We start from the raw sequence: 25728 nt of genomic DNA, 5'->3' as shown, positions 1-25728 counted from the left end.
ACGCATGCACGAGAGAACAAGCAGTAAAGAAGAAGTGCAAAAATAAAGAGACGGGGGAAAAAGACAGTGTCAGGAAATAGAATGTCAGAAGAACTGTGGTAGAACTATTAACTCATATTAGCGCATTTCCATGCAACTTTGAGCTTGAAGGAGACACACACATGTTAAAAAACCACAGGGACTATGGGTAGTGAAATGACAATGGCGTCGTTCCACGAAATGAGTGTAACTTGTTGAAAAAAACACTTGATATTAACATCGTCATGAAAAGCACATGTTCAACGTCATAAAAAAACTTGATGTCCCGTCTCAACATGTTAAAATTGGCCTATAGTAAGTGGCTATTTAGTGCCAAATAAAGTTACAGCATTGACTGTAACAGGGTTGACGATTTCAGCTTACATCAGCCATAAATCCCCTTGTGACAGGGGGAATGGAAGCTTATTGCGTGCAACAGGGAGGGCCAATTGAATGCAAGCTTCATTATTATTATTTTTTATCAGAGCCTGTCTATCTATGGGTAACAGGGTTGATGTGTTATGCTCGACCCACTACGTTTTCCACCACAAAACAGAAAATTGCAAAAAAAACTGTAGAACCAGCTCACCTGATTTGACACTATGATTTGACTATTAGATGTTCAATGTTTGTTTAGATGTACAGTTGAAGTCGGAAGTTAACATACACCTTAGCCAAATACATTTAATCTCAGTTTTTCACAATTCCTGACATTTGATCTGAGTAAAAATTCCCTGTCATAGGTCAGTTAGGATCACCACTTTATTTTAAGAATGTGAAATGCCAGAATAATAGTAGAGATAATTATTTATTTAAGCTTTTATTTCTTTCATCACATTCCCAGTGGGTCAAAAGTTTACATACACTCAAATAGTATTTGGTAGAATTGCCTTTAAATTGTTTAACTTAGGTCAAACGTTTTGTGTAGCCTTCCACAAGCTTCCCACAATAAGTTGGGTGAATTTTGGCCCATTCCTCCTGACAGAGCTGGTGTAACTGAGTCAGGTTTGTAGGCCTCCTTGCTTGCACATGCTTTGTCCCCATGTGCAGTTGCAAACCGTAGTCTGGGTTTTTTATGGCGGTTTTGGAGCTTCTTCCTTGCTGAGCGGCCTTTCAGGTTATGTCGATATAGGACTCGTTTTACTGTGGATATAGATACTTTTGTACCTGTTTCCTCCAGCATCTTCACAAGGTCCTTTGCTGTTGTTCTGGGATTGATTTGCACTTTTCGCACCAAAGTACATTCATCTCTAGGAGACAGAACGCGTCTCCTTCCTGAGCGGTATGACGGCTGTGTGGTCCCATGGTGTTTATACTTGCGTACTATTGTTTGTACAGATGAACGTGGTACCTTCAGGCATTTGGAAATTGCTCCCAAGGATGAACCAGACTTGTGGAGGTCTACAATTGTTTTTCTGATGTCTTGGCTGATTTCTTTAGATTTTCCCATGATGTCAAGCAAAGAAGCACTGAGTTTGAAGGTAGGCCTTGAAATACATCCACAGGTGCACCTCCAATTGACTCAAATTATGTCAATTAGCCTTTCAGAAGCTTCTAAAGTCTTGACATCATTTTCTGGAATTTTCCAAGCTGTTTAAAGGCACAGTCAACTTAGTGTATTTAAACTTCTGACCCACTGGAATTGTGATACAGTGAATTATAAGTGAAGTTATCTGTCTTTAAACAATTGTTGGAAAAATTACTTGTGTCATGCACAAAGTAGATGTCCTAACCGACTTGCCAAAACTATAGTTTGTTAACCAGAAATTTGTGGAGTGGTTGAAAAACGAGTTTTAATGACTATAACCTAAGCGTATGTACACTTCCTACTTCAACTGTATTTATTTTTTGTAATAGTTTCACCATATTAAAATGAGAGTTCAGTTCATAGAACAGGGTTGATCTTAAAAAGAGGGACAGGTTTTTTTAACAAAAGAATGTATCACTAAATCACATGAAATAAATAATAATCTTCATAAATGACTGTCAAAGCAACAAAATAACTACGGCATTCCAATGATGGTGAAAACATGGAGAAATGTTGGTGGTAAGTGGGTTAAAATATTCTTAGAAGTCACAGCGAGTGCACAAGGGACATGTCAAAATGCTGAATTTTTGCACTTTAGCAAGTCTTTGTCCCCCATGATGAAATCGGGGAGGGGACTGTGGATCGTTCTCCATCCTTCCGTCTGTCCTTACGTTAGTCACACGCGATATATCAGACAGCACTGGCCCGATATTGACGAAAATTGGGTGAATGATGCGTCTTGCCATAGAGCTCCGGCATTTACAAAATTACACTGATTGGCTCAAGGCATGAGCTATAGTAATTAACTGAAATGTGTGAGTCACACCAGACAGGAAGAGGCGAAGCGAGAGGGATTACTGGGACAAAAATCTGTTTTCTCCAACAGGTGGCGTTTTTTTTGGGGCATTTGACATCAGGTACAGGGAGTGGATTAGCTGAAGAGACTGGTACCCAGGCTAACTGCCTTCCATTTTTTAAGAAAAGTATTTTAATTGTTAGACCGGCCACTTGAGTATCTGGTCAATACTCAAAAATCTGACTTATAGAATTTTTCATGTGGTATATATTAAAGGGCACTTCATTTAATTTAACAGGCTTTTTAAATGAAATATTGGTGCACAATCTCTACTTAAAAAATCAAAGGGACTCATTTCGTGGAACGACCCACCTGCTAGCTACACAGGTACCAATCTAAGCCAGTTAATTCACAGACAAAAGACTAATCTCCAATGCGATGTGAACTCTAATGTACAGGTAACTGCCAAAATAAAGGAAATACCAACATAGTGTCTTAATAGGGAGTTGGAACAGCTTCAATGTGCCTTGGAATAGATTCTACAAGTCTCTGGAACTCTATTGGAGGGATGCGATACCATCCTTCCACAAGGAATTCCATTATTTGGTGTTATGTTGATGTTGGTAGAAAACGCTGGCCTCAAGCGCCACTCCAGAATCTCCCATAAGTGTTCAATTTGGTTGAGATCTGGTGACTGAGACGGCCATGGCATATTGTGAAACATCAGCAAGTTGAGCGGTCTTCGTCACTGAAGCTCCTGCCAAACATGCCCCTACAATCACTCCTCTTTCAAAGTCACTGAGATCTCTTCTTCTAGTGATTGTAGCCAAAATAATGGGCAACTGGGTCTGCCCAGCATTTTTATACATCACTCTAAGCATGATGGGATTGTAATTCCACACCTGTGTGCAAGCACCTGCTTTCAATACAGTGCATTCGGAAAGTATTCAGACCCCTTGACTTTTTCCACATTTTGTTACAGCCTTATTCTAAAATTGTTTTTTTTATTTTTTTATTCTCATCAATCTACACACAATAACCCATAATGACAAAGCAAAAACAGGTTTTTCAAAATCTTTGAAAAAAATAAATAATAATAATGAAATATTACATTTACTTAAGTATTCAGACCATTTACTCAGTACTTTGTTGAAGCACCTTTGGCAGCCATTACAGCCTCGATTCTCCTTGGGTATGACGCTACAAGCTTGGCTTACCTGTATTTGGGAAGTTTCTCCCATTCTTCTCTGCAGATCCTCTCAAGCTCTGTCAGGTTGGATGGGGAGCTTCGCTGCACAGCTATTTTCAGGTCTCTCCAGAGATGTTCGATCGGGTTCAAGTCTGGGCTCGGCTGTGCCACTCAAGGACATTCAGAGACTTGTCCCAAAGCCACTCCTGCGTTGTCTTGGCTGTGTGCCTAGGGTCGTTGTCCTGTTGGAAGGTGAACCTTCACCCCAGTCTGAGGTCCTGAGCACTCTGGAGCAGGTTTTCATCAAGGATCTCTCTGTAATCCGTTCATCTTTACCTCGATCCTGATTAGTCTCCCAGTACCTGCCACTGAAAAACATCCCCACAGCATGATGCTGCCACCACAATGCTTCACCGTAGGGAGGGTGCCAGATTTCCTCCAGACGTGACGCTTGGCATTCAGGCCAAAGAGTTCAATATTGGTTTCATCAGACCATAGAATCTTGTTTCTTATGGTCTGAGTCCTTTAGGTACATTTTGGTGAACTCAAAGCGGGCTGTCATGTGCCTTTTACTGAGGAGTGGCTTCCGTCTGGCCACTCGACCATAATGGCCTGATTGGTGGAGTGCTGCAGAGATGTTTGTCCTTCTGGAAGGTTCTCTAATCTCCACAGAGGAACAGCGGAGCTCTGTCAGAGTGACAATCGGGTTCTTGGTCACCTCCCTGACCAAGGCCCTTCTTCCACGATTGCTCAGTTTGGCTCTAGGAAGAGTCTTGGTGGTTCCACATTTCTTCCATTTAAGAATGATGGAGGCCACTGTGTTCTTGGAGACCTTCAATGCTGCAGAAATGTTTTGGTACCCTTCCCATATTTGTGCCTCGACACAATCCTGTCTCAGAGTTCTACGGACAATTCCTTCAACCTCATGGCTTGGTTTTTGCTCTGACATGCACTGTCAACTGTGGGACCTTATATAGATAGGTGTGTGCCTTTCCAAATCATGTCCAATCAATTGAATTTACCACAGGTGGACTCCAATGAAGTTCTAGAAACATCTCAAGGATGATCAATGGAAACAGGATGCACCTGAGCTCAATTTCGAGTCTCATAGCAAAAAGTCTGAATACTAATGTAAATAAGGTATTTCTGGTTTTTATGTTTAATACATTTTCTAAAAACCTGTTTTGGCTTTGTCATTATGGGGTATTGTGTGTAAATTGATGAGGGAAAAATATAATTTAATCCATTTTAGAATAAGACTGTAAAAAGTGACAAAAATGTGGAAAAGGGGAAGGGGTTTGAATACATTCCGAATGCAGTGTTTACTTTGTATCCCTCATTTACTGTCTGTCTGATGAAGCTACTCTCACCCCAAGGGATAAAAAGGAAGACATACCCAAAGATAATAGAAGCAAAGTAAGATGCAGCACATAGATTAAATGGTTCCCTTTTCAAGTGCTTCGCTGAAGTTACAACCAGGAATAGTCAGAGATCCTATATGTTCCTTTAATTCAGGATGCGGCCATTCTAAACTGGGCTCTATGAGAGAACATAAACCAGGCATTTAAAATGTAAAATTTACCCACTTAGCGAGATAATGAAAAAGCCCCATAATTGGTTTGAAATGTATTGTGTACATAACAGATGAGTCCTTCATTCTGAACAATAGGAAGAACTTCAAATTGTAAATAACAAATGCACTTAGCATTTGACATGAGCGCTAACTGTTTTAGTTCAATGAGAGTGGGTAATATGCTAAACTATTGGCTCAGTTGCAAAACTAGAGGGAAATGTCAATGGAGTTGCAAAATCAATTGTGATGTACTAGAAGGCAGCAGGCCATGTTTCAAAGGGTCTACTGCAGGAACTCTCACCCACTTATCAGAACTACGAAAACAAAACAACAATATGAATGATTGGCCGTGTGAGCTATATCAAGAATTAGAAACAGGTAGAACAATGGATGAATCAAGGCTAAATGCTTTAAGAAGTGAGTCAGTCTTATAGGAAAAAATGAAAAAACAACATGCACCCCGCTTCCACACACTTGCATATAGACAAACCAGCACACGACAGGAATGGCCCCTGTGCTGTTATTTGGAAGAATGTTAGTTCCTTCAACATTGACAGCAACAAACTATTGAATGGCACAAAATATCTCCATTCAAATAGGTGACACATAACCATAGTAAAATATGTGGACTCTCCAAAATGTGACTCACTTGCTTTCTGTGTCTAAATGGTTTTCTTTGTGTTAACTGCTACTACACTCATGCCTGCCTCTCTGACCTTGGAGGAAAAAAACTTTTCTAAATGCACTTTTAACTCTTTCAGTCTTGCCCTTTACTGGTTGAAAATTACTACACTAAGTATAACATTATAGTGTTGTCACGACACCAGTATTATGAAACAGGAAGCAGACTAAACTCCATGGTCCTTTAACAACCTGCTTTAGGTCACATATTGTGTGCTTAGCTTGGAAATAAAATGTGCCTCTGGGTGACAAAATAAGGCTGTTTATTTCCAACATTAAGACTTCATTAAGTCCACTTCATGTGTTGTTTACTTGCCATGAAACTTGTGACATTACTATAACATTACACTCGTCACTTTTGTAAATCATATTCATTGAGATAAGGTTTTGATATAGAATCCTCAAAGTGAGGTGAATCGCTATTTTCAATGCGAGTGAGAGGACACACACACACAGGTCCACCGTCGCATGTGCACACACACCCAAACACACCTTGTGGCTGCCTCATTAGATACAGCTGTCAAAACATTCAGATGCATTTCTCATTCACTCAGCAACAGGCCACAAAGTCTTTCATAAAAATAATTATCCTTACATTTGAGGGTGTATTCTTTCATTCAGGTTCATTACATTCCAATTCAGGAGATGAATTGACATTCAAATCGAGAAGATATTTTTCTCCAATTCATTCATTACATTTCAACGCTCTTCCTGAAATGGGCTTGACCCCAACCCTGGTTTCTACATAGGCCTACAGTAGCCCCTCAGAGAGAACTAACGACCCAATGTCAATGTGCCATCTGTTATTTAATGGATTCATAATGATCTCAATGATTTAATCTGTTGTGGCTTCTCAAGCATAATTTAATAATTTAATAACTCAACTAGCTGTAGGCCCCATACAATAGGACAGAGTTGTGGACTCAAGTCACATGACTTGGACTCGAGACAGATTCGAGTCACACATTTGATGACTTGAGACTCGACTTGATAGAAAATAAAATAACTGGAGACTTGACTTGGTGGACTTGCTGCCTCAAGACTCGGGGCTCGACTTTGACTTGAGACTGATGATTTGAAATTATCTGGCCATGTTTTGTAACATTTTGTCACTCATTTTGTGGCAGAGTATCCGTGGATTACTCTCCACGCAGTCAGAGACAGTAGCCACAGAATCGCACGTGCAACAGATTGGCTAGTGAAACACACACTCAGCCTCTGATTGGACCAGTAAACTGTCAATCAACACAGGTTGGGTGAGCTAGCAAACAGATTGCTGATTTGCTGTACAGCTATAGGATTGTGTGCAGCACAAACGTCAAATTGTAGGGAGAGAGGATTGCCATAAATAAATATGCAGCTCAAAAAATTGGTGATTAAGAAGATTAACTGTTTAGCCTACTTTGCAAGCTCACAAGCAATGGGACATCAAGCAACAATTACTAGCATATGCCTATCAGTCTTTTGATATGTCAAAATTGCTTGAAATTGTTAATTTACAGTTGAAGTCTGAAGTTTACATACACTTAGGTTGGAGTCATTAAAACTTGATTTTCAACCGCTCCACAAATGTCTTGTTAACAAACTATAGTTTTGGCAAGTCGGTTAGGACATCTACTTTGTGCATGACACAAACAATAGTACGCAAGTATAAACACCATGGGACCATGCAGCCGTCATACCACTCAGGAATGAGACGCGTTCTGTCTCCTACAGATGAACGTACTTTGATGCGAAAAGTGCAAATCAATCCCAGAACAACAGCAAAGGTCCTTGTGAAGATGCTGGAGGAAACAGGTACAAAAGTATCTATATCCACAGTAAAACGAGTCCTATATCGACATAAACTGAAAGGCCGCTCAGCAAGGAAGAAGCCACTGCTCCAAAACCGCCATAAAAAAGCCAGACTACGGTTTGCAACTGCACATGGGGACAAAGATCTTACTTTTTGGAGAAATGTCCTCTGGTCTGATGAAACAAAAATAGAACTGTTTGGCCATAATGACCATCGTTATGTTTGGAGGAAAAAGGGGTACGCTTGCAAGCCGAAGAACACCATCCCAACCGTGAAGCACGGGGGTGGCAGCATCATGCTGTGGGGGTGCTTTGCTGCAGGAGGGACTGGTGCACTTCAGAAAATTGATTGCATCATGAGGAAGGAAAATGATGTGGATATATTGAAGCAACATCTCAAGACATCATTCAGGAAGTTAAAGCTTGGTCGCAAATGGGTCTTCCAGATGGACAATGACCCCAAGCATATTTCCAAAGATGTGGCAAAATGGCTTAAGGACAACAAAGTAAAGGTATTGGAGTGGCCATCACAAAGCCCTGACCTCAATCCTATAGAAAATGTGTGGGCAGAACTGAAAAAGCATGTGCGAGCAAGGAGGCCTACAAACCTGACTCAGTTACACCAGCTCTGTCAGGGGGAATGGGCCAAACTTCACCCAACTTATTGTCGGAAGCTTGTGGAAGGCTACCCGAAACGTTTGACCCAAGTTAAACAATTTAAAGGCAATGCTACCAAATACTAATTGAGTGTATGTAAACTTCTGACCCACTGGGAATGTGATGAAAGAAATAAAAGCTGAAATAAATAATTCTCTACTATTATTCAGACATTTCACATTCTTAAAATAAAGTGGTGATCCTAACTGACCTAAGACAGGGAATTTTTACTAGGATTAAATGTCAGGAATTGTGAAAAACAGAGTTTAAATGTATTTGGCTAAGGTGTATGTAAACTTCCGACTTCAACTGTACTTATGAAGCTTGCATTTGGACTTTGTTGTTAAAATTAATAATAACTGTGGTGAAGACACACCACACTCCCGCCAGTGGAGAGCGCTTTGTTCTCTTGTTGAAATGTTTGATGTTGCTTTCACACGTTTAAATGCCTATGTGGTAAATCTACATTTGATCTAACCCTACAAGAATTGCTAGCGTTTCATCATTCCATCCCTGTACCGTTTATTGCAACACTTAGACATTTGTTTTATGTTTGATAGATACATTTTAATTTACCATTTCTTACCCTTTGAGTGGGTGCGATGTTTATTGTGCACATGAACGTTCGCAAGACTCATGTAGAAGTTCTGTTTATTTAATTAAATGTATGGTTTCCTTAATAATTTCTGGGTTGTTGTTGTTGTTCCGTATGTGTCATATGTCTCTGTAATTCTGGTTGTGCGTAATAGGAGAGCGTGCGCCTATGAATAGGCTTATTGACTTGCGTGCTACGATTTGGAGTCAGTACGTTGAATAGAGAAAATTATTGTTCCATGTATGAATGGTGAGGAAATATCGATTTGGTTTCTCAACTGCCCTCTACCTGTGTCTGTTCAGATAGCACAGGTTAAGCCTGATACATAGGCTATTTCTTTTGGGCTATTGCCCATCTATATTTGGTAAATCTACTTCTATATTTTGTATGATATGGAACTTTCACCATTGGATCACCAAGACCTGTGAATAAATGAGCTGCTCGTTATGTGTAATCCTTTCTACTGCAGTTTTTTTTAAAAGATATAACGTTAGCCATGGAGAACTGCAAATGTGCGCTCAATAACATTGCTGCCCTGAATTTATCAGGCGCTATCGACAAAGGTCAGTGGGAAAAAGTTGTGATGGACTACTTTCAAGAGGATGATTCTTATGGCATTGCACACGGTCAGTGTGATCCAGAGTGACTTGACAACGGGCCAAGCAAGCTGTACAAACAATGAAAGGGGTTGCAGTTTGCCATGAAGCATTCATCCATGTATACGGGTAAGAGTCTAGCTACAGATTTAGATATTATAAGTTTCTAACTTTGTCTGAAAGTTGATTTCATTGCAAGTTAAAGCTTGCTGTTAGCTAGCTAGCTAACGTTAGATGGCTGGCTCTCTAGCTAACATTACGTGTATGATCTGTGTAGTAATATTATCTCAGAAATCCATTTGCATTGTTAGTTATAGCCTAATGTTAGCTAGCTAACATTTAACCTATTTGGTTAACTTTAGCTAGCTATGACAATTGGTTTGTATTGCTAGTACTCTATGGATTGGGATTATGGTTAATTCTGTAGCTATCTAGCTAGCTACATGTTTAAACAAAAGACCCCAAGTTAAAGCGTACTGTTAACTAGCTAGCTGATGTTAGGTGGCTGGCTCGCTAGCTAACATAACGTGTATGATCTTTGTAGTAATATTATCTCAGAAAGCCATTTGCAATGCCAGTTATAGCCTAATGTTAGCTAGCTAACATTGAACCTATTTGGTTAACTTTAGTTAGCTATGACAATCGGTTTGTATTGCTAGTACTCTATGGATTGGGATTATGGTTCATTGTTTAGTGCATGTCTAAACAAAAGACTCCAATTGGCCAGATGATTACATGACCCATCAAGTTAGCCAGGTGTGTCTGACTGTGATTACGGCCATCTATTGTTTAATAATGCTAAAATATTTGTATCTGGAATTTATCTTTCAGCATCAGTAGAACACGCCTGACTCTCCTCCACCAGTCATACAAGGAGAATGGTCTAATGCCTCCCATCAAAAAGAGAGCTGGCCCAAGCAAGCACAGGTTACACCTGAAGCATGACTTGCAGCGAGTTGTGAACTTCAACAACAACGCAGAGGATAATGCAATAGTATTACCAGGACGCCACCCAGGACACAAACACTTTGGTGGAAAGTTGCTCCCATCTCATGTGACAAAAGCAGTGGTGTGAATTGATGACAACACTTGGTATGTAAAGCATAAACAACACGTTTTGATTATTTAATTTACCTCCAACATAAAAAAACTTAACTAGACTCGAATTGACTTGCTCTTAGAATGCCCGACTTTGACCTTTATTTAACTAGGCAAGTCAGTTAAAAACTCATTCTTATTTACAATGACGGCCTACCAAGAAGCAAAAAGCCTCCTGCGGGGACGGGGGCAGGCACTCAACTCGAGACTCAACCTGTTCTACTTGGGACTCGACTTGAGACTTGGACCTCGTGACTTAAGACTTGCTTGTGACTAATAATAGTGACTTGGTCCCACCTCTGCCAGAGGATGTACCAGCTAGTCTATTGCATGTGATATTTGTTGGTGTTTGTTCTCAATAACCCGCCTGTTGAAGTAAACAGTGAATCATTCTCACCTTTTGAGCTCAGTAATGAGCAGAACAGTGCAGGGGATACCCAGAGTCATCAGAGACACCGAGTTGACGACGGGCTTAACGAAGGCCAAACCAGTGGTGATCCCGGACAAGATGCCAATGACCACTTTGAACCTTGACCTGGAAGGCAAAGATACCTATATCACCACAGAGCAAAACAAACTGGCAAAGCTGCATCCACTTTATTTAGAATGTGATGAGCACTGGGAAGAATGCAACATGGGAGTATAGTGCACAAACAAACAGACAAACAGTATAAAATAACCAAAAACAGCTGTATATTGACGATTCAAAGAGATGCAATTTACCTGAGGATTTGAAAAATCCTTTATTTTGATGTCCGAAAGTTTAGCCTGGATACCAGTCCAAAAACAGCAACACAGGAAACGCATCACATCAATCCAAATGCACTGGATCAAAATGCAGTGTACAATGGCAGGTCAAAAAAGTTCAGTAAAGTGCAAGCACAGGCTGGAGTTCAGACACGTGATTGGTTTGGTTACAAAGAAGGACATACAGTGCCTTCAGAAAGTATTCACACTCCTTGACTTTTTCCACATTTTGTTGTGTTACAGCTTGAATTTAAAATTGATTAAATTCAGATTGTCACTGGCCTACACACAACACCCCATAATGTCAAAGTGGAAATATGTTTTTAGAAATGTTTACAAATTAATTAAATATTACATGACATTACATTTCATATCACTTTTCACAACACATTAAGTGTGTTCCCTCAGGCCACTACTCTACTATCACATATCTACAATTCAAAATGTGTGTTTGTAGAGTGCGTGTCTTATCATGTGTGTGTGTGTCTCTATAAAGCCCCGGCTGTTCCATAAGATGTATTTTTATCTTTAAAAAAAATAAAAAATGTAGCACTGTGCGCCTCCCATAGTCTGTTCTTGACTTGGGGATTGTGAAGAGACCTTTGGTGGCATGTCTTGTGGGGTGTGCATGGGTGTCTGAGCTGTGTGCTAGTAGTTTAAAAACAGACACCTCGGGGCATTCAGCATGGCAACACTTAGTAGTGATGAAGTCAATCTCTACTCCACTTTGAGCCATGAGAGATTTACATGGCTCTCTGTGTACCTTTAAGGGCCAGCCGTGCTGCTGAGCTAATTGTAATTTGTGGTACCTGACCACACGACTGAACAGTAGTCCAGTTGCGACAAAACTAGGGCCTGTAGGACCTGCCTTGTTGATAGTGTTGTTAAAAAGGCAGAGCAGTGCCTTAATATGGACAGACTTCTCCCCATCTTTGCTATATCAACATGTTTTGACCATGACAATTTACTATCCAGGGTTACTCCAAGCAGTTTAGTCACCTCAGCTTGCTCAATTTCCACATTATTTATTACAAGATTTAGTTGATGTTTAGGGTTTAATGAATGATTTGTCCCAAATACAATGCTTTAAGTTTTTGAAATATTTAGGACTAACTTAATCCTTGCCACCAATTCTGAAACTAACTGCAGCTTCCCTCCAGGCCTGAAGGCACACACACTTTACTGTAGGCTTAGATTGAAGATATGATAAATAGGAGTGACAATATCGTCCGCTATTATCCTCAGTAATTTTCCATCCAAGTTGTCAGACCCTGGTGGCTTGTCATTGTTAATAGACAACAATAATTTGTTCACCTCTTCCACACTCACTTTACGGAATTCAATATTACAATGCTTGTCTTTCATAATTTGATCAGTTATACTTGGATGTGTAGTGTCAGCGTTTGTTGCTGGCATGTGATGCTTAAGGTTCCTAATCTTGCCAATGAAAAAAGTATTAAAATAATTGGCAATATCAGCGGGTTTTGTGATGAATGAGCAATCTGATTCAATGAATAATGGAGCTAAGTTAGCCTTTTTGCCCAAAATGTCCTTTAAAGGTGCTCCAAAGCTTTTTTACTATCATTCTTTATACCTTTTATCTTTGTTTCATAGTACAGCTTCTTCTTCTTTTTATTCAGTTTAGTCACATGATTTCTCAATTTGCAGTAAGTTTGCCAATCGGTTGTGCAGCCAGTTATTTGCCATTCCTTTTGCCTCATCCCTCTCAACCATACAATGGTTCAGTTCCTCATCAATACACAGGGATTTAAAGGTTTTTACAGTCATTTTCATAAATGTGTCAAGTACAGCGTCTGGTTGCTCCTCATTACACACCATACACTAACAAATATTATTTTCATCAACAGCATATGAATCACTACAAAAGTTATTGTATGACCTCATACACTATATTTGGCCCTTGGAACTTTGGTTTTCCTAGATTTGGCTACTATATTGTGATCACTACATCTGATGGATTTGGATACTGCTTTAAAGGAAATTTCTGCAGCATTAGTAAAGATGTGATCAATACATTTTGATGATTTCATTCCTGTGCTGTTTGTAACTACCGTGGTAGGTTGACTGATAACCTGAACCAGGTTGCAGGCACTGGTTGCAGTTTGAAGCTTTTTCTTTAGTGGGCAGCTTACTTCATGTCCATATTACTTCAACAGTATTTAACATGAGATCCTCTAAGCTTCACAGGAATGTGGTTCTGAATATAAACAGCAACACCTCCACCATTGGCATTTCTGTATTTTCTGTAGATGTTATAACCATGTATTGCTCCCACTGTATCAAAGATATTATCTAAGTGAGTTTCAGAGATTGTCAGAATATGAATGTCATCTGTTACTAACAAATTATTGATTTCGCGAACCTTGTTTCTTATGTTACATATGTTAACGTGGGCTATTTTTATCACTTTTCTGGGATGCTTGATTGTTTTCATTGCTTTACTGGGAAGCTTACCAGGAGTAGACATGCTCATGTTATTTATGTTAGTGCAGGGTGAGCTGCACAGTGGACTTGCTACTAGGGCACACCGCCTCAGTGCTAATAGTATAACTCTTGTTCACAGGCACATGATTACTCCATACAATAGCTGTAGGATCAGCAGAGGCATTCAGTGCAGTTAGAGGGGCATACAGTGCATTTGGAAATTATTCAGACCCCTTTACTTTTTCCACATTTTGTGACATTACAGCCTTATTCTAAAATTGATTATTTTGGGTTTTTTTCCCCGCAATCTACACACAATACCCCATAATGATAGAGCCAAAACAGGTTTTTAGAAAATTTTGAAAATCTATTAAAAAAATAAAAAACTGAAATACCTTACATAATTATTCAGACAACTTCCTATGAGACTCGAAATTGAGCTCAGGTGCATCCTGTTTCCATTGATCATCCTTGAGATGTTTCTACAACTTGATTTGAGTCCACCTGTGTTAAATTCAATTGATTGGACATGATTTGGAAAGGCACACATCTGTCTATATAAGGTCCCACAATTGACAGTGCATGTCAGAGAAAAAACCAAGCCAAGAATTGTCCGTAGAGCTCCGAGACAGGATTGTGTCGAGGCACAGATCTGGGGAAGGGTACCAAAAAATGTCTGCAGCATTGAAGGTCCCCAAGAACACAGTGGCCTCCATCATTCTTAAAATGGAAGAATTTGGAACCACCAAGACTCTTCCTAGAGCTGGCCACCCGGTCAAATTGAGCAATCGGGGTAGAATGTTCTTGGTCAGGGAGATGACCAAGAACCCAATGGTCACTCTGACAGAGCTCTAGAGTTCCTCTGTGGAGATGGGAGAACCTTCCAGAAGGACAACCATCTCCGCAGTACTACACCAATCAGGCCTCAGTAAAAGGCACATGACAGCCCGCTTGGAGTTTGCCAAAAGGCACCTAAAGGACTCTCAGACCATGAGAAACAAGATTATCTGGTCTGATGAAACCAAGATTTAACTCTTTGGCCTGAATACCAAGCGTCACATCTGGAGGAAACCTGGCACCACCCTTACGGTGAAGCATGGTGGTGGCAGCATCATGCTGTGGGGTTGTTTTTCAGCGGCAGGGACTGGGATACTAGCCAGGATCGAGGGAAAGATTAACGGAGCAAAGTACAGAGAGATCCTTAATGGAATCCAGCTCCAGAGTGCGCAGGACCTCAGACTGTGGTTCAAGGTTCACCTTCCAACAGGACAACATCCCTTCTCTGAACGTCCTTGAATGGCCCAGCTAGAGCCCAGACTTGAACCCAATCGAACATCTCTGGAGAGACCTGAAAATATCTGTGCAGAGAAGAATGGGAGAAACTACCCAAATACAGGTGTGCCAAGCTTGCAGCGTCATACCCAAGAAGACTCGAGGCTGTTATCACTGCCAAAGGTGCTTCAACAAAGTACTGAGTAAAGGGTCTGAATACTTATGTAAAACCAGTTTTTGCTTTGTCATTATGGGTTATTGTGTGTAGATTGATGAGGGGAAAAAACGATTTAATCAATTTTAGAATAAGGCTGTAGCGTAACAAAATGTGGAAAAAGTCAAGGGGTCTGAATACTTTCCGTTGTCTATCAACACCCATGGGATAATGTACATTTGCTGAAGCATTATGACAACTCAGCGACACAATGGTAGGGATTAACTGAGGTGGGCTTGGGTCATTGATAAGTAATTGTCTCAGCGCAGCCTTATAATGCTGTGAAAGGATCCAGGAACCCAAATGTTTTGGGTGGATCCCAGACCTACCACAAAAGGCAGAGCCCCGTCAGATCCAGAGAGAGGGAAAGGAGCTGAACTCGACGATGAAGCCGCTGTTGGAGTCAGCATAGTTGGAGTCAGCACAGCTGTCGCAGACAAAGGCAGTCCTAGCGATGAAGGCGCAGGCAGATCAGGCACCAGGGTGGCGAAGCTATTCTTCATGTCAATCGGCTCCGGACCTCTCACAGACACTCTAGTCCGTTTAGCAGCATGCCGCTGCCTTTGGTTTCCACGACTTGTGACAAGGGACCAGCGCTAATTGAAACAATCTTCTTGCTGTTCTCTGTCTACTCCACTACAAGATGGAGGAGGAGAAGCAGATGGAGATTACTTCCTTGGCAGGCAAGTTCCCGGTAGCTGAGGCCATTCGGATAGGGACAGATGACAAGACGGGGATAGATCCATCAAACCTGCGCGGCGTCCAGCCACAGGAGTTGAGACGGAGAAAGTTCCAATTTGCGTTTTCCCCATAAGTTTGCGCAGATTTCAAATTTGCTTGCTAAGGATAGCCACCTCATTCCTGTAATACTCCGCAAGCAAACAATTGACGCATTGGAACGCCGGATTGTCCATATTGTCCTAGACAAGAGCATAATAAACACAGCTTCTACAGCGCTGTAAACTTATAAAATGGAAAGGATATTTTCTCCAAACAATTTGAGGAGTGCGCACATGCGGCTATTCTGTGTTGAGCGGTTAAACAAAGAAACAGGTACTCTTATATGCTTAATTTAGAGTTATTTATGTAACTTTAGTTATGATACAAAACGGGCTATATGTTTTGAATTTTAATACATTCTAAGGCTGCATGATGCGACTAATGATGATTTGAAAAAAGTCACATGAAAAGGCATGAGCTCTGCTTTATCTTTTTTGCAATAATTACATTTTACATTTTAGTCATTTAGCAGACGCTCTTATCCAGAGCGACTTACAGGATCAATTAGGGTTAAGTGCCTTGCTCAAGGGCACATTTACGTCATTTAGCAGACGCTCTAGACCAGAGCGTCTCACAAATTGATGCATTCACCCTATAGCCAGTGGGTGAATGCACCACTTTTTTTTTTTTTTTTGGGGGGGGGGGGGTAGAAGGATTACTTTATCCTATCCCAGGTATTCCTTAAAGAGGTGGGGTTTCAAATGTCTCCGGAAGGTGGTGAGCGACTCCGCTGTGTGTGGGGGGGGGTAGAAGGATTACTTTATCCTATCCCAGGTATTCCTTAAAGAGGTGGGGTTTCAAATGTCTCCGGAAGGCGGTGAGTGACTCCGCTGTGGGGTGGGGGGGGGGGGGTGGGGGGGGGTAGAAGGATTACTTTATCCTATCCCAGGTATTCCTTAAAGAGGTGGGGTTTCAAATGTCTCCGGAAGGTGGTGAGCGACTCCGCTGTGGGGTGGGGGGGGTAGAAGGATTACTTTATCCTATCCCAGGTATTCCTTAAAGAGGTGGGGTTTCAAATGTCTCCGGAAGGTGGTGAGCGACTCCGCTGTCCTGGCGTCGTGAGGGAGCTTGTTCCACCATTGGGGTGCCAGAGCAGCGAACAGTTTTGACTGGGCTGAGCGGGAACTATGCTTCCGCAGAGGAAGGGGAGCCAGCAGGCCAGAGGTGGATGAACGCAATGCCCTCGTTTGGGTGTAGGGACTGATCAGAGCCCGAAGGTACAGAGGTGCCGTTCCCCTCGCTGCTCCAAAGGCAAGCACCATGGTCTTGTAACGGATGCGAGCTTCAACTGGAAGCCAGTGGAGTGTGCGGAGGAGGGGGGTGACGTGAGAGAACTTGGGAAGGTTGAACACCAGACGGGCTGCGGCATTCTGGATGAGTTGTAGGGGTTTAATGGCACATGCAGGGAGGCCAGCCAACAGCGAGTTGCAGTAATCCAGACGGGAGATGACAAGTGCCTGGATTAGGACCTGTGCCGCTTCCTGTGTAAGGCAGGGTCGTACTCTCCGAATGTTGTAGAGCATGAACCTGCAGGAGCGGGTCACCGCCTTGATGTTAGCGGAGAACGACAGGGTGTTGTCCAGGGTCACGCCAAGGCTCTTCGCACTCTGGGAGGAGGACACAACGGAGTTGTCAACCGTGATGGCGAGATCATGGAACGGGCAGTCCTTCCCCGGGAGGAAGAGCAGCTCCGTCTTGCCAGGGTTCAGCTTGAGGTGGTGATCCGTCATCCATACTGATATGTCTGCCAGACATGCAGAGATGCGATTCGCCACCTGGTTATCAGAAGGGGGAAAGGAGAAGATTAGTTGTGTATCGTCAGCGTAGCAATGATAGGAGAGGCCGTGTGAGGATATGACAGAGCCAAGTGACTTGGTGTATAGGGAGAAAAGGAGAGGGCCTAGAACTGAGCCCTGGGGGACACCAGTGGTGAGAGCACGTGGTGCGGAGACAGCTTCTCGCCACGCCACTTGGTAGGAGCGACCGGTCAGGTAGGACGCAATCCAGGAGTGAGCCGCGCCGGAGATGCCCAGCTCGGAGAGGGTGGAGAGGAGGATCTGATGGTTCACAGTATCAAAGGCAGCAGACAGGTCTAGAAGGACAAGAGCAGAGGAGAGAGAGTTAGCTTTAGCAGTGCGGAGAGTCTCCGTGACACAGAGAAGAGCAGTCTCAGTTGAATGACCAGTCCTGAAACCTGATTGGTTTGGATCAAGAAGGTCATTCTGAGAGAGATAGCAAGAGAGTTGGCTAAAGACGGCACGCTCAATAGTTTTGGAAAGAAAAGAAAGAAGGGATACTGGTCTGTAGTTGTTGACATCAGTGGGGTCGAGTGTTGGTTTTTTGAGAAGGGGAGCAACTCTCGCTCTCTTGAAGACGGAAGGGACATGGCCAGCGGTCAAGGATGAGTTGATCAGCGAGGTGAGGTAGGGGAGAAGGTCACCGGAGATGGTCTGGAGAAGGGAGGAGGGGATGGGGTCAAGCGGGCAGGTTGTTGGGCGGCCTGCAGTCACAAGTCGCAGGATTTTATCTGGAGAGAGAGGGGAGAAAGAAGTCAAAGCATAGGGTAGGGCAGTGTGAGCAGGACCAGCAGTGTCATTAGACTTAACAAACGAGGATCGGATGTCGTCAACCTTCTTTTCAAAGTGGTTGACGAAGTCATCCACAGATAGAGAGGAGGGGGGGGGGGGGGGGGGGGGGGGGGGGGGATTCAGGAGGGAGGAAAATGTGGCAAAGAGCTTCCTAGGGTTAGAGGCAGATGCTTGGAATTTAGAGTGGTAGAAGGTGGCCTTAGCAGCAGAAACAGATGAAGAAAATGTAGAGAGGAGGGAGTGAAAAGATGCCAGGTCGGCAGGGAGTTTAGTTTTCTTCCATTTCCGCTCCGCTGCCCGGAGCTCAGTTCTGTGAGCTCGCAATGAGTCATCAAGCCACGGAGCTGGAGGGGAGGACCGAGCCGGCCGGGAGGATAGGGGACACAGAGAGTCAAAGGATGCAGAAAGGGAGGAGAGGAGGGTTGAGGAGGCAGAATCAGGAAATTGGAGGGAGAAGGATTGAGCAGAGGGAAGAGATGATAGGATGGAAGAGGAGAGAGTAGTGGGAGAGAGAGAGCGAAGGTTGCGGCGGCGCATTACCATCTGTGTAGGGGCAGAGTGAGTAGTGTGGGAGGAGAGCGAGAGAGAAAAGGAAACAAAGTAGTGGTCGGAGACATGGAGGGGAGTTGCAGTGAGATTAGTAGAGGAGCAGCATCTAGTGAAGATGAGGTCAAGCGTATTGCCTGCCTTGTGAGTAGGGGGGGACGGTGAGAGGGTGAGGTCAAAAGAGGAGAGGAGTGGAAAGAAGGAGGCAGAGAGAAATGAGTCAAATGTGGACATAGGGAGGTTGAAATCCCCCAAAACTGTGAGGGGTGAGCCATCCTCAGGAAAGGAACTTATCAAGGCGTCAAGCTCATTGATGAACTCTCCAAGGGAACCTGGAGGGCGATAGATGACAAGGATATTAAGCTTAAATGGGCTAGTGACTGTGACAGCATGGAATTCAAATGAGGAGATAGACAGATGGGTTAGGGGAAAAATTGAGAATGTCCACTTGGGAGAGATGAGGATTCCTGTACCACCACCCCTCTGACCAGATGCTCTCGGGGTATGCGAGAACACATGGTCAGAATAATGCTTATTATAACTTGTGTTAAGAAATTGTGCAGCAAAACCGTTGACACTATTCTCACCATTACATTACTGACACCTGAAGGAGAGGCTCCAGAACCCTATTTACTTTATTTATTTCCTTTGCCTGATTACATGATAATCCATAACACCAAGGTAAAAACATTGAGTTAATGGTGAAGCATGTCCATAGGCCATGCCCATGACGTGGGTCATGTAAATGTTGCTCCCATGGCAATGTGGACAGTATCAACGAAGCAATTGCCTTGTGTGTGGTGATGAAGCGTGTACGATGTGAAGGTCTGAAACTCAATGACAACGGAGGTAATTTACAATTGTAATGTACTAAGTGTAAGAAAGTCTTTACTTTTCCCTCTTTCCCCTCATGTTAATGACTGTTTGATGAAAATGCTTGGAAATAATTTTCTATTAGGTTGAGACAGTCTCAAACAGGAGGAAATGTGGTGGAATATTCCCAAATTTGTCATGCTATCCTGTGTTTTACTACTTAGAGAATTGTTTTATGTTAGTTTTTTTCTAACCTGATAAAAACGTGTCTTTGTGTGACTTAGTCATAAGAATGGTTGTATAGTTAAGCCTCTATAGACCTTCTCCCCTACCTCACCTCGCTGATCAACTCATCCTTGACCGCTGGCCATGTCCCTTCCGTCTTCAAGAGAGCGAGAGTTGCACCCCTTCTCAAAAAACCAACACTCGATCCCACTGATGTCAACAACTACAGACCAGTATCCCTTCTTTCTTTTCATTCCAAAACTATTGAGCGTGCCGTCTTTAGCCAACTCTCTTGCTATCTCTCTCAGAATGACCTTCTTGATCCAAACCAGTCAGGTTTCAGGACTGGTCATTCAACTGAGACTGCTCTTCTCTGTGTCACGGAGGCTCTCCGCACTGCTAAAGCTAACTCTCTCTCCTCTGCTCTTGTCCTTCTAGACCTGTCTGCTGCCTTTGATACTGTGAACCATCAGATCCTCCTCTCCACCCTCTCCGAGCTGGGCATCTCCGGCGCGGCTCACTCCTGGATTGCGTCCTACCTGACCGGTCGCTCCTACCAAGTGGCGTGGCGAGAAGCTGTCTCCGCACCACATGCTCTCACCACTGGCGTCCCCCAGGGCTCAGTTCTAGGCCCTCTCCTTTTCTCCCTATACACCAAGTCACTTGGCTCTGTCATATCCTCACATGGCCTCTCCTATCATTGCTACGCTGACGATACACAACTAATCTTCTCCTTTCCCCCTTCTGATAACCAGGTGGCGAATCGCATCTCTGCATGTCTGGCCGACATATCAGTATGGATGACGGATCACCACCTCAAGCTGAACCCTGGCAAGACGGAGCTGCTCTTCCTCCCGGGGAAGGACTGCCCGTTCCATGATCTCGCCATCACGGTTGACAACTCCGTTGTGTCCTCCTCCCAGAGTGCGAAGAGCCTTGGCGTGACCCTGGACAACACCCTGTCGTTCTCCGCTAACATCAAGGCGGTGACCCGATCCTGCAGGTTCATGCTCTACAACATTCGGAGAGTACGACCCTGCCTTACACAGGAAGCGGCACAGGTCCTAATCCAGGCACTTGTCATCTCCCGTCTGGATTACTGCAACTCGCTGTTGGCTGGGCTCCCTGCCTGTGCCATTAAACCCCTACAACTCATCCAGAATGCCGCAGCCCGTCTGGTGTTCAACCTTCCCAAGTTCTCTCACGTCACCCCCCTCCTCCGCACACTCCTCTGGCTTCCAGTTGAAGCTCGCATCCGTTACAAGACCATGGTGCTTGCCTATGGAGCAGTGAGGGGAACGGCACCTCCGTACCTTCAGGCTCTGATCAGTCCCTACACCCAACCGAGGGCATTGCGTTCATCCACCTCTGGCCTGCTGGCTCCCCTTCCTCTGCGGAAGCATAGTTCCCGCTCAGCCTAGTCAAAACTGTTCGCTGCTCTGGCACCCCAATGGTGGAACAAGCTCCCTCACGACGCCAGGACAGCGGAGTCACTCACCACCTTCCGGAGACATTTGAAACCCCACCTCTTTAAGGAACACCTGGGATAGGATAAAGTAATCCTTCTACCCCCCCCCCCCCCCCCAAAAAAAAAAAAAGTATAATTGTAAAGTGGTTATCCCACTGGCTATAGGGTGAATGCACCAACTTGTAGTCGCTCTGGATAAGAGCGTCTGCTAAATGACGTAAATGTGCCCTTGAGCAAGGCACTTAACCCTAAATGCTCCTGTAAGTCGCTCTGGGTAAGAGCGTCCGCTAAATGACTAAAATGTAAATGTAAAAAATGTATAGCTAAGAGCCGTTAGGGTGGGACCGCAGCATGTGACACATCCCGTGGTTACTATAATGTGTGAACTGTAACGAACGCAGTTAGATGGTTGAGCCCTTGTGCTATCAACCTCGGGCTATCTTAATCTGCACAGTCAAACTAAATCGCCTTTTACACCATGTTCCACCCGTTTCCACACATCTGCTAAACTGCCATGTAGACAAAAGAGGTTGCACTATTGAGTGAGTAATTGTTAACTGCTCCATTTTTGCAAATCTTATAATAAAGTTGTTTGAAGAATCTACGGCCCCCTTTGTGTGCCTTATGCCTTATGCAGCCAGTGGCTGTTGTGCCCTTGGGCTGAATATAATAATTATAATTACCTTCTCGCGGCTGCGTGCTTAGAAGCACCTCTCACTCACATGGCTCTCCGTCATGTGATCGGGTCTTTCTTACAGGCTACAAGTGAAGACAGACACATCGGGTACGCAACTGCATGCATTCTTATCCAATTCCGAGGCGCATATTGAAGATATTGGAAGAACTGTCCACATTTACTTTGTCAGCCAACAAGATGAGTAGGCCTAACAAACAGCAAAAGCACTAGCCTATGTCAATCTACTATTCTATTCTGTGTGAACATAGTCTGGGAGAGTTGTGGGATTCGCGCGATAGATCCCAAATTAATACATATATGTGTGAAATTTGTTTTGATTTAGAATGGACCATTATCATGCACCTGTCTCGAAACAGGGGCGGGGAAAAAAATACGTAATCTATACACTTAAATAGCAAATGTAGTCATGGCTCTATGTAGTACTCTGCGCCTCCCATAGTCCGTTCTGGACTTGAGGACTGTGAAGAGAGCAAATCATCAGTCATTTGTGTAAGTGCTGTGCTTGTTGAATGTCCTTTTCTATAAGCATGCTGAAAGTTTGTTGTCAATTTGTTTACAGTAAAATAGCATTGTATCTGGTCAAACACAATTTTTTCCAATAGTTTACTAAGGGTTGGTAACAGGCTAATTGGTCGGCTGTTTGAGCCAGTAATGGGGGCTTTACTATTCTAGTAGCGGAATTACCTTTGCTTTCCTCCAAGCCTGGGGGCACACACATTCTAGTAGGTTTAAATTGAAAATATGGCAAATAGGACTGGCAATATCGTCCGCTATTATCCTCAGCAAATTTTCCATCCAAGTTGTCAGACCCCGGTGAATTGTTATTGTTAATGGACAACAATAATTTGTTCACCTCTTCCACACTCACTTTACGGAATTCAAAATTACAATGCTTGTCTTTCATAATTTGGTCAGATATACTTGGATGTGTAGTGTCAGCAATTGTTGCTGGCATGTCATGCCTAAGTTTGCTAATCTTGCTAATGAAAAAAAGTATTAAAGACGTTGGCAATATCAGTTGGTTTTGTGATGAATGAGCCATCTGATTCAATGAATGACATTTTTCCCAAAATTTAATTTAAGGTGCTCCAAAGCTTTTGACTATAATTCTTTATGTCATTTATCACATGATTTCTCAATTTGCAATACGTTTGCCAAATCGGTTATGCAACCAGACTTATTTGCCATTCCTTTTGCCTCATCCCTCTCAACCATACATTTCCAGCATACAGTGTTCAGCAGTGCACTCTGATGACGTACTGGAGTTGGACAGAATACAGTACTGTACCATATTTATGGAGCGCCAAAAACCTTTTGACCACTAGTGGGTGCATGGTATTGTGTCCACATCACTAAGGAATTAACATGGTCCACACACACCCACACAGTCGTGAAGAGGGCATCAGGAGGCTGAAAAAATTTGGCATGGGCCCTCAGATCCTCAAAAAGTTGCACCATTGAGAGCATCTTGACTGGCTGCATCACCGCTTGGTCCGGCAACTGTAAGGCACCCAACCGCAAGGCGCTACAGAATACAGCTTCGAAGTGAATTGCCATGAAGAAAATAAAAAATAACAGAACAGTCTTGACAGCCAATTATTGCAGGATATCCAAGGACCTATATACCAGGAGGTGTCCGAGGAAGGCCCAAAAAACTGTCACCCTCCAACCGCCTAAGCCATAGACTGTTTTATCTGCTACCGCACAGTAAGCAGTACCAGTGCACCAAGTCTGGAACCAACAGGACCCTGAACAGATTCTGCCCCCAAGCCATGAGACTGCTAAACAAGACCGCTAAATAGCTCATCAAATGGCTACCCGGACTACCTGCATTGACCCTTTTTTGGACTTACTCTTGCACTGACTCTATGCACAAACACTGGACTCTACCCACACACTCACACCCTACATACGCCCACACACACACATAACATGCGCATACTGACGCCACACATACACTTTCACACTCACCACATAGCCTACAGCTATTGTGTATTACATATGCCATTGCCTAGTCTCTTTACCCCTACCTATATGTACAGTAAATTCGGAAAGTATTCAGACTGCTTAACTTTTTCCACATTTTGTTACGTTACAACCTTATTCTAAAATGGATTAAATAAAAAAAGTATTAATCTACACACAATACCACATAATGACAGAGTGAAAACTGGTTTGTAGAAATGTTTGCAAATTGTAATTAATAAAACAGAAATACCTTATTTACATAAGTATTCAGACCCTTTGCTATGAGACTCGAAATTGAGCTCAGGTGCTTCCTGTTTCCATTGATCATCCTTGAGATGTTTCTACAACTTGAATGGAGTCCACCTATGGTAAATTCAATTGATTGGACATGATTTGGAAAGGCACACACCTGTCTATATAAGGTCCCATAGTTGACAGTGCATGTCAGAGCAAAAGCCAAGCCATGAGGTCGAAGGAATTGTCCGTAGAGCTCAAAGACAGGATTGTGTCAAGGCACAGATCTGGGTAGGGTACCAAAAAAATTCTGTAGCATTGAAGGTCCCCAAGAACACAGTGGCCTCCATCATTCTTAAATGGAAGAAGTTTGGAATCACCAAGACTCTTCCTAGAGCTGGCCGCCCGGCCAAACTGAGCAATCGGGGGAGAAGGGCCTTGATCAGGGAGGTGACCAAGAACCCGATGGTAACTCTGACAGAGCTCCAAAGCTCCTCTGTGGAGATGGGAGAACCTTCCAGAAGGACAACCATCTCTGCAGCACTACACCAAATCAGGCCTTTATGGTAGAGTGGCCAGATGGAAGCCACTCCTCAGTAAAAGGCACATGACAACCCGCTTGGAGTTTGCCAAAAGGCACCTAAAGGACTCTCAGACCAAGATTTAACTATTTGGCCTGAATGGCAAGCGTCATGTCTGGAGGAAACCCTACGGTGAAGCACGGTGGCAGCATCATACTGTGAGGATGTTTTTCAGCGGCAGGGACTGGGAGACTAGTCAGGATCAAAGAATCTATTAACGGAGCAAAGTACAGAGAGATCCTTGATGAAAACCTGCTCCAGAGCGCTCAGGACCTCAGACTGGTTCGAAGGTTGACCTACCAACAGGACAACGACCCTAAGCACACAGCCAAGACAATGCAGGAGTGGCATCGGGACAAGTCTCTGAATGTCCTTCAGTGACCCAGCCAGAGCCAGGACTTGAATCTGATCGAACATCTCTGGAGAGACCTGAAAATAGCTGTGCAGCAACCCTCCCCAACTAACCTGACAGAGCTTGAGAGGATCTGCAGAAAAGAATAGGAGAAACTCCCCAAATACAGGTGTCCCAAGCTTGTAGCATCATACCCAAGAAGACTCGAGACTGTAATCTCTAACAAAGGTGCTTCAGCAAAGTACTGAGTAAAGGGTCTGAATACTTATGTAA

At 43.3% G+C, this 25728-nt stretch overlaps 1 protein-coding gene across 2 annotated transcripts in view; it reads right to left on the bottom strand.

Annotated features, from left to right (window-relative positions):
- The window catches only part of LOC311112388 (alkaline ceramidase 2-like), a 43319-nt gene that overhangs the window by 5698 nt on the left and 11893 nt on the right, over positions 1-25728 (bottom strand). Inside the window, exon 4 of one of the 2 annotated variants that reach the window (XM_084155495.1) lies at positions 10923-11060. The exons of the other annotated variant lie outside the window; for it this stretch is intronic. Within the exon in view, the coding sequence (XP_084011621.1) occupies positions 10923-11060 (138 nt within the window). The remainder of the gene's footprint in view (positions 1-10922; positions 11061-25728) is intronic. 2 annotated transcript variants of the gene reach the window in all.

This window comes from Coregonus lavaretus (genome assembly GCF_964263955.1).
Source record: "Coregonus lavaretus genome assembly, chromosome: 38".
Lineage (NCBI taxonomy): Eukaryota > Metazoa > Chordata > Actinopteri > Salmoniformes > Salmonidae > Coregonus > Coregonus lavaretus.
Note: the sequence above shows the minus strand (reverse complement) of the source record. Positions and strands in the feature narration are given on the sequence as shown.